Here is a 12,651-nt window from a genome sequence, read left to right on the forward strand (position 1 = left end):
TTATGCACAGTTCCACAACAGCATTTCATTCAGGCTGAGGTCTGGACTTTGACTGGGCCATTGCAACACCCTGATTCTTTCCTTTTTCAGCCATTCTCTTTTAGATTTGCTGGCATTTTTGGGATCATTGTCCTGTTGTGTGACCCAATTTTGGCTAAGCTTTAGCTGGAATACTTTGGCATACAGAAGAGCTCATGGTTGCTTCAATGAGTCCAAGATGCCCAGATCCAGTGGCTGCAAAACAAGCCTGAATCATCACCTGTCCACCCCCATGCTTGACAGTTGGTATGGAGTGTTTGTGCTGATGTGCTGTGTTTAGTTTTTGCCATGTGGTACTGTGCATTATGGTCAAACATCTCCACTTTGGCCAGGTTTTCTCCTGGCAACCCTTCCAAACAAGCCATACTTTTTCAGTCTTTTTCTAATTGTACTGCCATGAACTTTAACATTTACCAGACCTGTAGAGTCGGAGCTGTAGCTCTTGGGTTGTTTGCAGTTCCTCTGAGCATTGCAATATGACCTTGTAGTGACTTTACTGGAACATCCTCTTCTGGGAAGATTGGCAACTGTCTTGAATGTTTTTCACTTTGAAGAAGAATCTTTCTCACTGTAGAATGATGGACTTCAGATTGTTTGGGAATGACCTTATAACCATTTCCAGCTTGACAGACAGCAACAGTTGCTTCTCTAAGATCACTGCTGATGTCTTTCCTCCTTCACATTATGTTAAGACCAGCCCTGCAAACTGCCAAAACCGCTGCTCTTATAGAGGTGTTCACACTTGCTGATGATCAATTAATCAAGTACATTTGATTAGCAGCACCTGGCTGCTGCTCTCTTAATTTTTATGGGAGCAGTAAGGGTGTACTTGGTTTTTCACACACTGCTTCTGCATGTTTGGCTTAGTTTTTGCTAAATAAATCATGAAGCATATTAACGTAATACATGTTTATCATGTTAATATCATGTTTGGCAGTTTATTTGAGATTGTATTTAAATAATTTCAAGACCTGAAAAGGACCAGCAATGTGTATTATTATGTCCTGATAAGGAAAACTTTAGAAAATAAAAATATTGGATACTGGATAGATACAAAATCATTATATAATTAATGTGCAGTCAGGACAATTCAAAGGTCTGAACCTACCACAGAAACTCATTAGATGAATTTTTAGAAGAGCGCCGTCTCTCCAGTTTCCACTTTCTGTTGCCATTTCTTTCAGGGTTGGGATTCAGTTCTTCCCATTTATCCAATGAACCAATCGTAACTGGTGACAATATTAACACAATAAAGATAAATAGAAGGAAACTTTGTAAAAGAATGAGTTGAAAATTAAAATAATAAACAACAACAACAACAACAACAACAACAACAAATGAATTTAATTTTAAATTTGCCTGTGAAATGGACCCAGCCATTACGATATTCCATTTTCTGTTAATTTGGGGAAAGGCTAATGTGGTTTTAGCTTTGGAAAAAAAGGGAACATTAATTAGTTTTTGTGTGCCACTAAATGGCCACACTAATTTCAAAGATAGGAATTTTTTTCCTGCTTTGAAACATGAACCTTTTAACGCATCTTTCTGAGGACAAACAATTAAATAAAAAAAAAAAAAAAAAGAAAACAATTAATGCTGTTGATGCCTAAACAAATTTTTTTAAAAAAGGAGACAATCAGCTGCCCACAATTCTATCAGAACAAGAAGTTCTGCTTTTAAATGACATCACAGTTATAATGATTCTTCCTCCCATGAATTATTCACCACATCACGGTTTGACTCACTCTGCACAATTATAATACTTACTACTAAAGTCTTTAACCTTTTCAGCTTGCAAATACAAAAGTAATTGGCTGTTTCCTTTCTTTTAATATGATCCCTTTCATTACATTAAATCAACTCAATCCCTCTGTGGCCTGCATGTGTGAGGTTAGTTCCACACAGGGGACCATGGGAGTTATAGTTGTTGAGAGTATGTAAGAGGGTTAGAATGAAGGGTGGTGAAGGATTTACAGCATCTGAACTTTAGAGTGAAGCGGCTGATATAAAAAAAAAAAAAATTCCCCACCCGCCCTGCGGGCGGTCTTTGTCCTTCAAGCTCAGGTCCTCTACCAGAGGCCTGGGAGCTTGAGGGTCCTGTGCAGTATTTTAGCTGTTCCCAGGATTGCGCTCTTCTGGACAGAGAGCTTGGATGTCATTCCGGGAATCTGCTGGAGTCATTCTCCCAGTTTGGGGGTCACTGCCACGAGTGTGCCGCTTACCACTGGGGGGTGAGTTTGTCCATTTGTATCAAGTCCCAGCTACCTTTTTTGGGGGGGGGGGGGGGGGGGGGGGGGGGGGGTGGGTGGGGGGGGGGGGGGGGGGGGGGGGTTGGTTGGTGTTGTGTGGAGGGGGGTTGGGTGGAGGTGTGTGGTTGTGGGGGGGGGGGGGGGGGGGGTATTCCATTTTGACATACCAATTCCAGGCCGTACTCAGCACAGATGTTCCTGTATACTATGCCAGCCTATTATGGCGTTGCATGTATGCCCTGCCTGGTAGCATCTTGCACTCGTCGTGCCTGATGTGGTAGACCCACCTCTATTGATCTTGTGCTTGTTCCTGTGCTGCGATATGATGATGTGTGTGTGTGCGTGTGCACTGTAAACCCAGATTTTGATTCACTTAAAAATACTGAGTTCATATTACTTAAAATTGCCTAGAATATGAACATTACTTGTAATGCTGAGTAGACTGTACTTTGTGATGGTCTATCTTATTGTAATCATGTGTTTGAGTTCAAACAACTTAATATCATCAAGTTTTGCACTTGCTAAAAATCTAGTTTAGACCAGTTTAAACAGACTGGATTAATGCACAGCTGCATGGTGGCATGATGGTTAGCAGTGCTACCTCACAGGTAGAATACCATCTAGAAGGTCTGGGTTCAATTCCGGCTTGGCCCAGGCCTCTTGCTGTTTGGAATAGTAGATATTTGGTGTTTTTGTTCACAACGCTCTCTCATATAGTTTTTTATTGTTCCACGGACAAATGTTATTTGTAAATCTTAATGTACCAGCATTCAGCAGGGCTGAGTTTTATCATGTTTATTTACCACATTTAAACAGACACAGTTCAACACTGTAAAAAATATTGCAGCATGGTGGCGTGGTGGTTAGCACTGCTACTGCACAGCTAGAATAACTATCTGATAGTCTGGGTTCAATTCCACCTTAGCCCGAGACTCTTGCTGTGTGGAGTTTGTATGTTCTCCCTGTGTCTGTATGGGCTTCCTCCCACAATCTGAAGGCAGGCAGTTACTGGGTTAGGTTAATTGGTCTCTCTAAATTGCCCACAGGTGTGAATTGTTGTCTGTGTCAGCCCTGCAACAGGCTGGTGACCTGTACGGGGTGTACCCTGCATCTTACTTGCCTTGTCAGCTGGGATAGGTTCCAGCACCCCCATCAAAAGACATTTTATTTTTTCATGAACTATAAAAGATAAGTTTGGTCAATTAGAACATACAATTTAGTTCAATTGGAAATGGAGTAGTGTTTACTTAACAGGCTGAGTTAAATAAACTGTTTCATTACTTAAAAAATTTGAGGCAACGAGTTACCTTGGTTTTTTTAAGCAGATTCAACTTATCCGGGTTACAGTGTGTGTGTGTGTGTGTGTGTGAAAAGAAGTGTATTTTTCCCCATAAACATCACAGCAGACCTTTTTCCCAGTGACTTGCTAAAAGTTATCGTGGCATCCATAATACTAAGTATGATTTACTGTTATTGATATAAAATCCATCCAACCTTTGCAGCCTCTCTCTACCTGAGTCTAGTGATGCCCTCTCTGGGGTTCGCATGCTTGGTCCTGTCTGTTCAACTTCCACCTGGATCAGCTCCGTCTCATCTGTCTTTTTCCTGTGTGGGTTGTTCTTCTGGCTGTCACCCTGGAATGACAGGGGACTCCTTCTATCCTTGCTGTTTCTCCTCTCTCCAGGTTCACTGAGATCTAGCAGGTCCAGAGTTGAAGATAGAACTGTGAGGAGATGACACTAGGTTAGCACCTCATCCTCCACAAATATTTAGAAATAAAGAAAAAAGGAGCAAAGGCAGGGTCATGGCCAGTCATGGATATAAACATGAGAGAATTAAAACTTCGCACCCTTTTTTGTGATGAAGAAAATCCATTCAGCACATTTGTTAGATCTCAGAAACACACAAAATGTAAATTGAACGAGTCATACTGTGTGTAAATTGCAGCAGAATTGTTTCACTTTTGATTTTTTTTGTGTGTAGGTTTGTGTTTGTATGAAGAGGTGGTCATCACTGCTCAAATAATGTCTGAAGCAGGAAAAGTAAACTTCGTTCATTAATTTACTTGAAATTGGTAAAATAAATGGCATACACATCATTTTTGATAAAGTAGATGTGGCACAAATTAATTATTGACAGATTTTCTTCTGGTTCAATCGCTGACTAAATTACTGCAGTGGAATGGATTAGGAGCTTTCACGCTACAAAAACACTTTCACTCTGTTCTTTTTTTGGCTTGTAATCTATGAGTTGACCATCTCTTTATCCCAGATTTAATTTTGTGACTTTGACAGTGCTGTCTTCTTTATTTTAGGTGTTTGAGGTTACATTAAACCTGTAAAACTTTTTCTTTGTAATAAGACTGAATAGCAGGCTTCACTTATTGTGCTGCATGGAGCTTTGATTTTGATCTGCACAGTTTCTGACATGGCATGTAGACCTGTCAAGGGTACTTAAGCTGGAATTTTCCCCTTAGGTGGGTATCTGAAAATTTGCTGCTGCTCTTTTCAGTGAGTCTAAATATACTGCAAACGACTGCATGGTCTGATAAGGATAAGACAGTTTGGTCAGTTAAGTAAATCAAGCACAGGTTGGCAGAGCGACAAAGACACCTCTGTCAAGGGACTCAACTTTTTACAGCCACATTTATTTTATATAATTGTTTATTGATTTTTTATTATGTTTGAAGCTTGATTTGTTGTGGTTTAACTCAAGTCAGCATTTTAATTGCCATTTTCTAAAAGAAAAATTATGAAGAGTAATCTTAAACACTTGCAAAAATGAAAGCATCAAAAGATAAATAAAGTAATAGGAGATGCACATAATGGTAGTTCTGGGTGACACTTTAATTTCTCTAGAAATGTGTAAAACCTCATGAAATGCATTTTTCTTGCTACATGATGTAAATTGTTATATTTTCTAAGTTTTATCACACATCATGTACAGTACTGTGGATAAGTCTCAAGCCATCCCTCATTTCTTTATATTTTACTAGGAATATGGGAAGTAGGTACAATGATTTATTAAAATGTGCAAACATACATTGAATTATAAGAAACTTGAAAGTCAGTATTTGGTATAACCACCTTTATTCTTCAACACAGCCTGAGCTCTCTTAGGCAGCTATCTTGTAATTTCTTTAAGTAGTCTTCAGGAATCGTTCTCCAGGCTTCTTGAAGGACATTTAAAGCTCTTCTTTGGATGTTGGCTGCACTTTGTTGTCTTTTCTGTCAAGATGATACCACACTGCTTCAGCAATGTTGAGGTCCAGGCTCTGGGGAGCCCTGTCCCATGACTGATAGTGGTTCCAGTGTGTGTTTTTCCTATCCAGTGTGATTGAAATCATTGTCATGCTGAAAAATGAAGCTGTTGCCAATCAGATGCTTTCCAGATGGTATTACATGGTGGATCAAAATCTGATGGTACTTTTCTGCATTTATAATTCCATAAATTTTGACAAGATCCCCAACACCACTGGCTGACATACAGCTCTGAACCATGACAGAACCTCCACCAGATTTTACAGATGGCTGTAGATACTCACTGTACCTCTTTCCTGACCTTCTTCATACATATCGACAACAATTTGAAAACAAAATTTCACATTTAGATTCATCACCTCATAAGGCCTTTTGGCATTGATTTTCCATCCAGTTTTTGCGTAATTGGCATACCTCAGCCTTTTCTTCTCCCCTTTTCCCTTCCTTAAGAATTCCATCTTGACTCCCATACTTCTACTGAGACCATTTTGATGAGGTTTCAGTGAATAGAAGATCCATCAGCTGAAGGGCCAGATGCATCTCTCAGGTCCTGTGTCAGGTTTTGCTGAATTTTTTCCTATTTCTTAAGGGACATTACCTTCAGATACCATTCATTCTGCTGTAGATCATTTTTTAGGCCTGCCACTTCTTCTTTTACTCTCCACTTGTCAAGTTACCTCAATTTTTTAAGGATATACTGCACAGCATGCTGAGATTTGCCATGTTTTCAGCTAATAGCTCTTTGGGAATCACCATGTTGGTGCAAAAATACTATGTTATGCCTGTCAAATTGTGTTATCTTTGGCATTTTTAATTCAACTAAAAAATATTGGAATAAATTATGTACTTTGTGACAGCTGCTTGTAACAAAGTGCTAAAGATATATTTAAAACTGGGTGTTGGCTAAGTTCTCCAAGTCTTATATGTAGATACAACACAGGTTCATCCCTTGAGTTAGGTGCGTTTTTTTTTATACTTGAATGATTCACAGATCAGTATTAAGTGGCTTAACAAACAAGAAGCATTCCTCTGAAAATGGTCAGGTGCAAGGACTGGACTGAAAATGAGCGAAAAAACAGAAAATGTCTAAAAACTTTGAAAGACCTTCAGAAAGCCTGGATAATTATTGCTCAAGGCCACTTTTAAAATGATAAGAAAGTCTGGCTGCTTGGAAGCAAAATATAAAGAAATGAGGGTTGACTCAAGACTTTTGCAGTATCATAGATTTTTTCCCTTGCTTGCTTTCTGTATTTCCATCAGTAAGTTAGTGCAAAAAACACTGTGAAGCAAACACACAACATGTTTTTCCTGCCAAAAAGTCAGGTTAGATAAAAAATTCATAACTTGCTAAAACCCCCCTAAAAACATTTTTTATACACTAGATAGTCAAGGAATCCACAAAGTTTTCTTGCTCACCTCCAGGGACCCCAACAGTGTCTTTTTAGCAATACGAGCTTAAAAGTGCAGGCATGTGACTGCATAATTAGTGTGCTGCTGCTTTATGACAAGCAACTGAGAGCATTTGTTGACTGAAATCTCTGGGTAATTAGGGAGTATGCTTGTCTTCCAAGCTTTGTGCTCTTTGTATGACAAATACAATTACAAATCAAGGAAGACACACTTGTGTGGATGGTTGCCTGAAGAGTTTTCAGCATAAAAGGAATCACAAGCTGTTCGTGAAAAGACAGTGATGTAAAAACTGTTTTGCCACCCAGAGTCTACTTGAAATGATGAGACTAGGAAGAGATATATTACACAGTAAATTTGCTATGTAGTAGCCAGTGGGTTTACAGTGAGCAAATAAATATAACCATTGAGCAACTGAGAGTCTTGATCTCTTCAGTTTTACAATACACCAGTTAGTGCAAACATTCTGACAAATTACAGCTAACAACAGCAATTATCCTGTACCAATGGTACACATCAGGTCAGGTCAGAGCTCTCGCAGTAAATGTGTTGAAAGTGAGAAAAATAGTTTTGACAAAGACCAAACTGTCTGCCTGCAAGTTCAGGACTAAAGAAATCTGCTGGTAATGTCTTGGTACCAGATACAATTGGGTGATCTTTCCATTGCCTGATCATCGTGCCACAACAACTGTGACATTGCCGTTATCCAGTCTGATTAGAAAACACACACAGTTAGGTGGGTCTCCAATTTTAAATCAAGTCATCAGACAAAACTGTTATTTATCAGTGAAACCCTTCCCGATACACACATTCATTTTAAAGTGTTCAACATTCAACTACGGATCCTGTGTGCACACGCCAATCTTTTTTATGTTTCATGTGGTGAAAGCTGACATGAAGCACTGAAAGGCAAATTACTGGACAACATGCTAAATACCATCTGGCAGTAGCTAACAAGTCAAGTTTTTGGCAATCACTTTCAATTTCCATGCCCCAAGAATATCATTTATTGATACAACCCTACCACATTACTTGTGCTCATATATTAAGTATATAAAATATCACCAATGAATCCTAAACCAATATATGCTAGTATATATGACTGTGCTAGTGAAAGAAAAATAGTGGAGAGCACCATACTCAAGACTTTCAGCCAGAAGACCTCAGCTTGTGTTCCCTAACTGGTTTTAGATCACTTTTTGTATAATTCTATTATTTTCTCTTTTTGATTAGGTTTAGGCACCAAAATAATTTGATTAGGCTTGGGCTGCAGATACACTATAATGTATAGTGTATTCACTCACCCATCTAAATAATTGAATTCAGGTGTTCCAATCACTTCCATGGCCACAAATGGGTTTCTATGGCAATGCAGCTGCATTCAAGCCTTACATCACCAAGCATGCCACCACTGGACTGGACTGAGCAGCAGAGACGTGTTCTCTGGAGTGGCAAATCATGCTTCTCTATCTGGGTTCAGCAGTTTCCAGGAGAATGGTACTTGTCTGACTGCATTTTGCCAAGTGTAAAGTTTGGTGGATGGATGGTCCCTTCCTGTTCCAACATGACTGAGCACCAGTGCATAAAACAAGGTCCATAAAGATATGGATGAGTGAGTTTGGTGTGGAAGAACTTGACTGGCCTGCACAGAGTCCTGACCTCAACCTGACAGAACAGCTTTGGGATGAATTAGAGCAGAGACTGACAGCCAGGCCTTCTTATTCAACATCAGTGTCTGACCTCATAAATGCGTTTCTGGAAGAATGGTCAGAAATTCCCGTAAACACACCCCTAAATCTCATGGAAAATCTTCCTAGGGGAGTTGAAGCTGTTATAGCTGCAAAGGGTGGGCTGACATCATGGACCCCATTGATTAAGAATGGGATGTCACTCAAGTTCATATGAGTGTGAAGTCAGATGGGCAAATACTTTTGGCAATATAGTGTTGGAATGAGTCCATACTGGGTGGGATTGAGCTGTTTTGGTGACATGCAAAGGACCAACAATATGTTACTGCAACAATATAACAATTTAAACCACATCAAATTCATCACTGATAGTTGCCATATGTTTCAAACCTTTATATGTGTTTCCTAAAATTACATATGAACATTTAGATTAATCAGTTTTGTAAAATATAAATTGCTAAATAACACAAAGTCTCCCTTGACTATTTAAAAAAACAGCATGTAACAGGAAAGTGCTGATGGGGGGGGGGGGGGGGGGGGGGGGGGGGGGGGGGGGGGGGGGGGGGGGGGGGTGGGGGGGGGGGGGGGGGGGGGGGGGGGGGGGGGGGGGGGGGGGGGGGGGGGGGGGGGGGGGGGGGGGGGGGGGGGGGTGTTATGCAGCGAGGGGAGTGCTGATGAAGAGGCTCCTTGGGAATACATGAATTTCAGTACATCCTACATTTTTACTGATGGATATCCTCTAACCAGCGTGAGAAGGACACTACGCTGTTGAAGAGTGTTTTCTCCACAGTATTTCTTTTCAGCAGACACAACCAGCTGATTCAGTTGTTTCATTTTTTCACTTAAATCACAAATTTAAATAGGCATTTAATTGACTGGCTTCCAAACCCCAGATGCCTGTGACATCAACTTATAATTAACTGTGGAGGTTTCTAAAATTCCAAAGAGCAGAAAAACCCAAAACAGTTGTTAACCTCAATAGCAGATGGAAGTAAAATAGAGAATACATCATCATGGAGGACTCATGTGGATTAGCATACTTGAGCTTGTAATTATCTTTGCTTGTTCGATTTTGTTAAGTGTCATGTGGTTCTGGAAACTTCCATCCAGCATGAAAACAAGTTTACAGACAATCAACCTAAAATCTGCTTCACCTGCATCACATTATAGACTGTAGGAGCAACTCACAGCAGCAGGAGGCTACCCTAGTGAACATGTGGAGTGCTTAAAATTTGTATACAGAGTACATGAGTGCCTGAACACAAGTGTTCCTCATCCACAACCACTGATTGCTGAATATTTTTTATTATTGTCTTATTATTTCTTATTCACAATAATTATTCACAAAAATTTTTACAATATATATTTATAAACTTAATTGTAAAGAGGATTGTTCCATTTTGGGAATTTTTGACCAGCTAGAGAAAGACCCGACTTCCCCATAGCATTAATTCATATTTTTTCAGCTGACTAGTTTGGGGATGACATATGTCAGCTGTACGATCTGGATCTGCAAACTGTCATTCAAAAGATGCCATGTGGAAACCAGATGTTCTTCAGCATCTCACGTCAGATCATTCAGTTTCACAACAGCGAGTCTGACCTAGTTGATTTTAGCTTGTTTAGTTCCAGAAATTATAATATAAAACATGTATTTATTATTGATTATAATACAAGAGTTATTTGAAGTAGAAACATAAATCATTCATTGTTTGAAGCAGAAGCAATGAATGAAGTAGAAAAAATGTTTGATGTAGGAAAAAAAAAATCATCAATTATTATTATGTTCCCTCTGCCTTTATAATGTTGTAACTGCACATCACAGAAAAAATAAGACTGGCAGCTGTTTTTCTCACCGAATCCAGGATTGAGATATTGGATCTATGCATCCACAGTACATGAAAATGCACATTTTCATTTGCATTTCAGAAACTTTCAGACAATTTTGCCAAACTATTTGTCACATCGAGACAGAAACTTGACTATCTTCAAAGAAATTTGAAAATGTGTGATATTACCATTATTCAGCTCAACATAATGTGACAGAAAATCACTTAAATTTGAAAATTTGTCTCTAACATATTCCCTGCCAGAGGATTGTTTTGACTTATCAGTGACTCATGAATCACCCAATCATTCAAGACCTCCCTCACATGATATGAAAACACTGATTGCTGGAATATTACATAAACCTTTTAAATAAGTGCTTCAACAGCTAATGTTGCACTAATACAATGCAGTACTGCAGTGCAAAAGTTTCTCGTACAAATAAAAATACTTGAAATGCTCGATGTAAATATGTTATCACCAACTGAAAAAAGGGCCATACCGGCTGTGTTGGAAGTAACTGGGCGGGAAACCCCATCACACTTGGTCTCGCATAGGAAATCGTCGATAGAAGGGCTTAGAAGCGGGCGGCTCTCTTGTTGCTCACTCACCAGCTGCAAGGACAAACAGATGAGATAGTTCAGGCTCTCTCTCAGCACGTCTCTCATGCAAAACTCCCTTCAAATCCTCTGTGAAAACAGCCCCCCCCTTCCCCCAAGCTTTGTTATTATGAAGGGACGTTCAGGGTGCTGGTCATGTTTCACATGACAGCAGTGCTATACTGACAAATCCCTGTATCGTGAAAGCATGAGCACATTTCTACAATTCTGTCTTTTATGGGAGAAACACATGTGGTCCTTTGCAACACATCATTTAAGGACAGGAGCATTTTTTTTCCCCCAGATAAACACAATAAATTCGACTTAGTACTATCCTGAACCTGCAGTCTGTTGACTAATTCCACTGTCTATTTTGAATGGACATTTTAAGTTGCTACTCTTTGCAAACTGAGACTTGCCAATGATGTTTGCAAGTGGCATATGGTCATATTGCTACATTAACATGGGATTAGCATTGTACAATGATAGCTGATTTTGACTGAACACAGCTGGCATTTGGTGATTCATCTTTAGTGCACAATCCCCAAAAAACTCAGATTACTACAGAAAGATGACCAGGTTATTAGAGTGTGTGTAATGTCACTGAATGAGTGCTAATCACCACTGAGATCCAGATGAGCTGGACGGAGAGCTACTCGGTGGATGTGTCCAGAACAATAATTACCTAACCATTCCTGCTTATCTCACCTTCCAAACCATGAAATGCTAATCACTTGCCTTTGATGCACCAATTGTAGGGTTGCCAGTGCAGCTGCTGAATAGGTCACATCCAGTTCATTATTGGTACTCTGATGCCTCAAAAACACTTCAGGTGCAGCTGGTCTCAATTTGCCAGCCATTTCTTCATAATTTGAAGAGGAAAACCAGCCACCACCAGTGATGTCATTGTGTAGCATGGACATAATGCTGGCAGCAAGGAAATGTGACATTTCCTATTGTTGCTCTCCAGGCCATGGCCGCAAGCAGAATTTAATGAAGGTTCTATTAGTTAGCGAGCATGAGATGGGCCGAACACAATCTGCCATATGTTTGATAAAAAGTACTGAATGGGGTTTTGATAGCGTTACATTACATTATAATTACACAGCTTTCCTGAATAAATTTGGAATACAGTTTGGTCGACCTTTTGTGGAGAAACTAGAAAAAGAAAGATTCAACCCCACGCTCAGAGACATGCATGTTGGGCTAATTGATGATTCTAGAATGGCTGCAGATGTAAAACATCTGCAGCCATTCTAGATGACAACAGGCAAATGTGGCTTGCAAGGTAAGATGCTTTCAGTGGTCAGTAAGACAAGAAAAGTGCTGCATACATAAATGTGAGTTTATTTCCATTTTTGAATAGATTTGATTTGGGAGTTATATACCTTCTTTAGTACCTATTTCCAGCCAACTGGAGGGCACCGCAGAGTGTAAAAATTGGTCTGGCCCACTTTATATCAAATTATACGATACTCATATTGACCATGTTGTACATGCTAGCTTTTGTCACCCTGAAATGAAGTATTTTTCTTTTTTTTTTCCCTGTAGCAGATTTGTCATTTATTCAAGGACCCAAACG

The 12,651-nt window shown here is 39.6% G+C and overlaps 1 protein-coding gene across 1 annotated transcript in view; it reads right to left on the reverse strand.

Moving 5' to 3' along the window:
* Window positions 1-12,651, reverse strand: part of pex5la (peroxisomal biogenesis factor 5-like a) — a 107,844-nt gene that overhangs the window by 29,748 nt on the left and 65,445 nt on the right. The window contains exons 3-5 of the mRNA XM_030728103.1: window positions 10,973-11,084; window positions 3,802-4,011; window positions 1,148-1,268 (exon numbers count right to left, since the gene is read on the reverse strand). Coding sequence (XP_030583963.1) covers window positions 1,148-1,268; window positions 3,802-4,011; window positions 10,973-11,084 — 443 coding nt within the window. The remainder of the gene's footprint in view (window positions 1-1,147; window positions 1,269-3,801; window positions 4,012-10,972; window positions 11,085-12,651) is intronic.

The sequence above is a fragment of the Archocentrus centrarchus genome, chromosome 4, assembly GCF_007364275.1.
Source record: "Archocentrus centrarchus isolate MPI-CPG fArcCen1 chromosome 4, fArcCen1, whole genome shotgun sequence".
NCBI classification, from domain to species: Eukaryota; Metazoa; Chordata; class Actinopteri; order Cichliformes; family Cichlidae; genus Archocentrus; species Archocentrus centrarchus.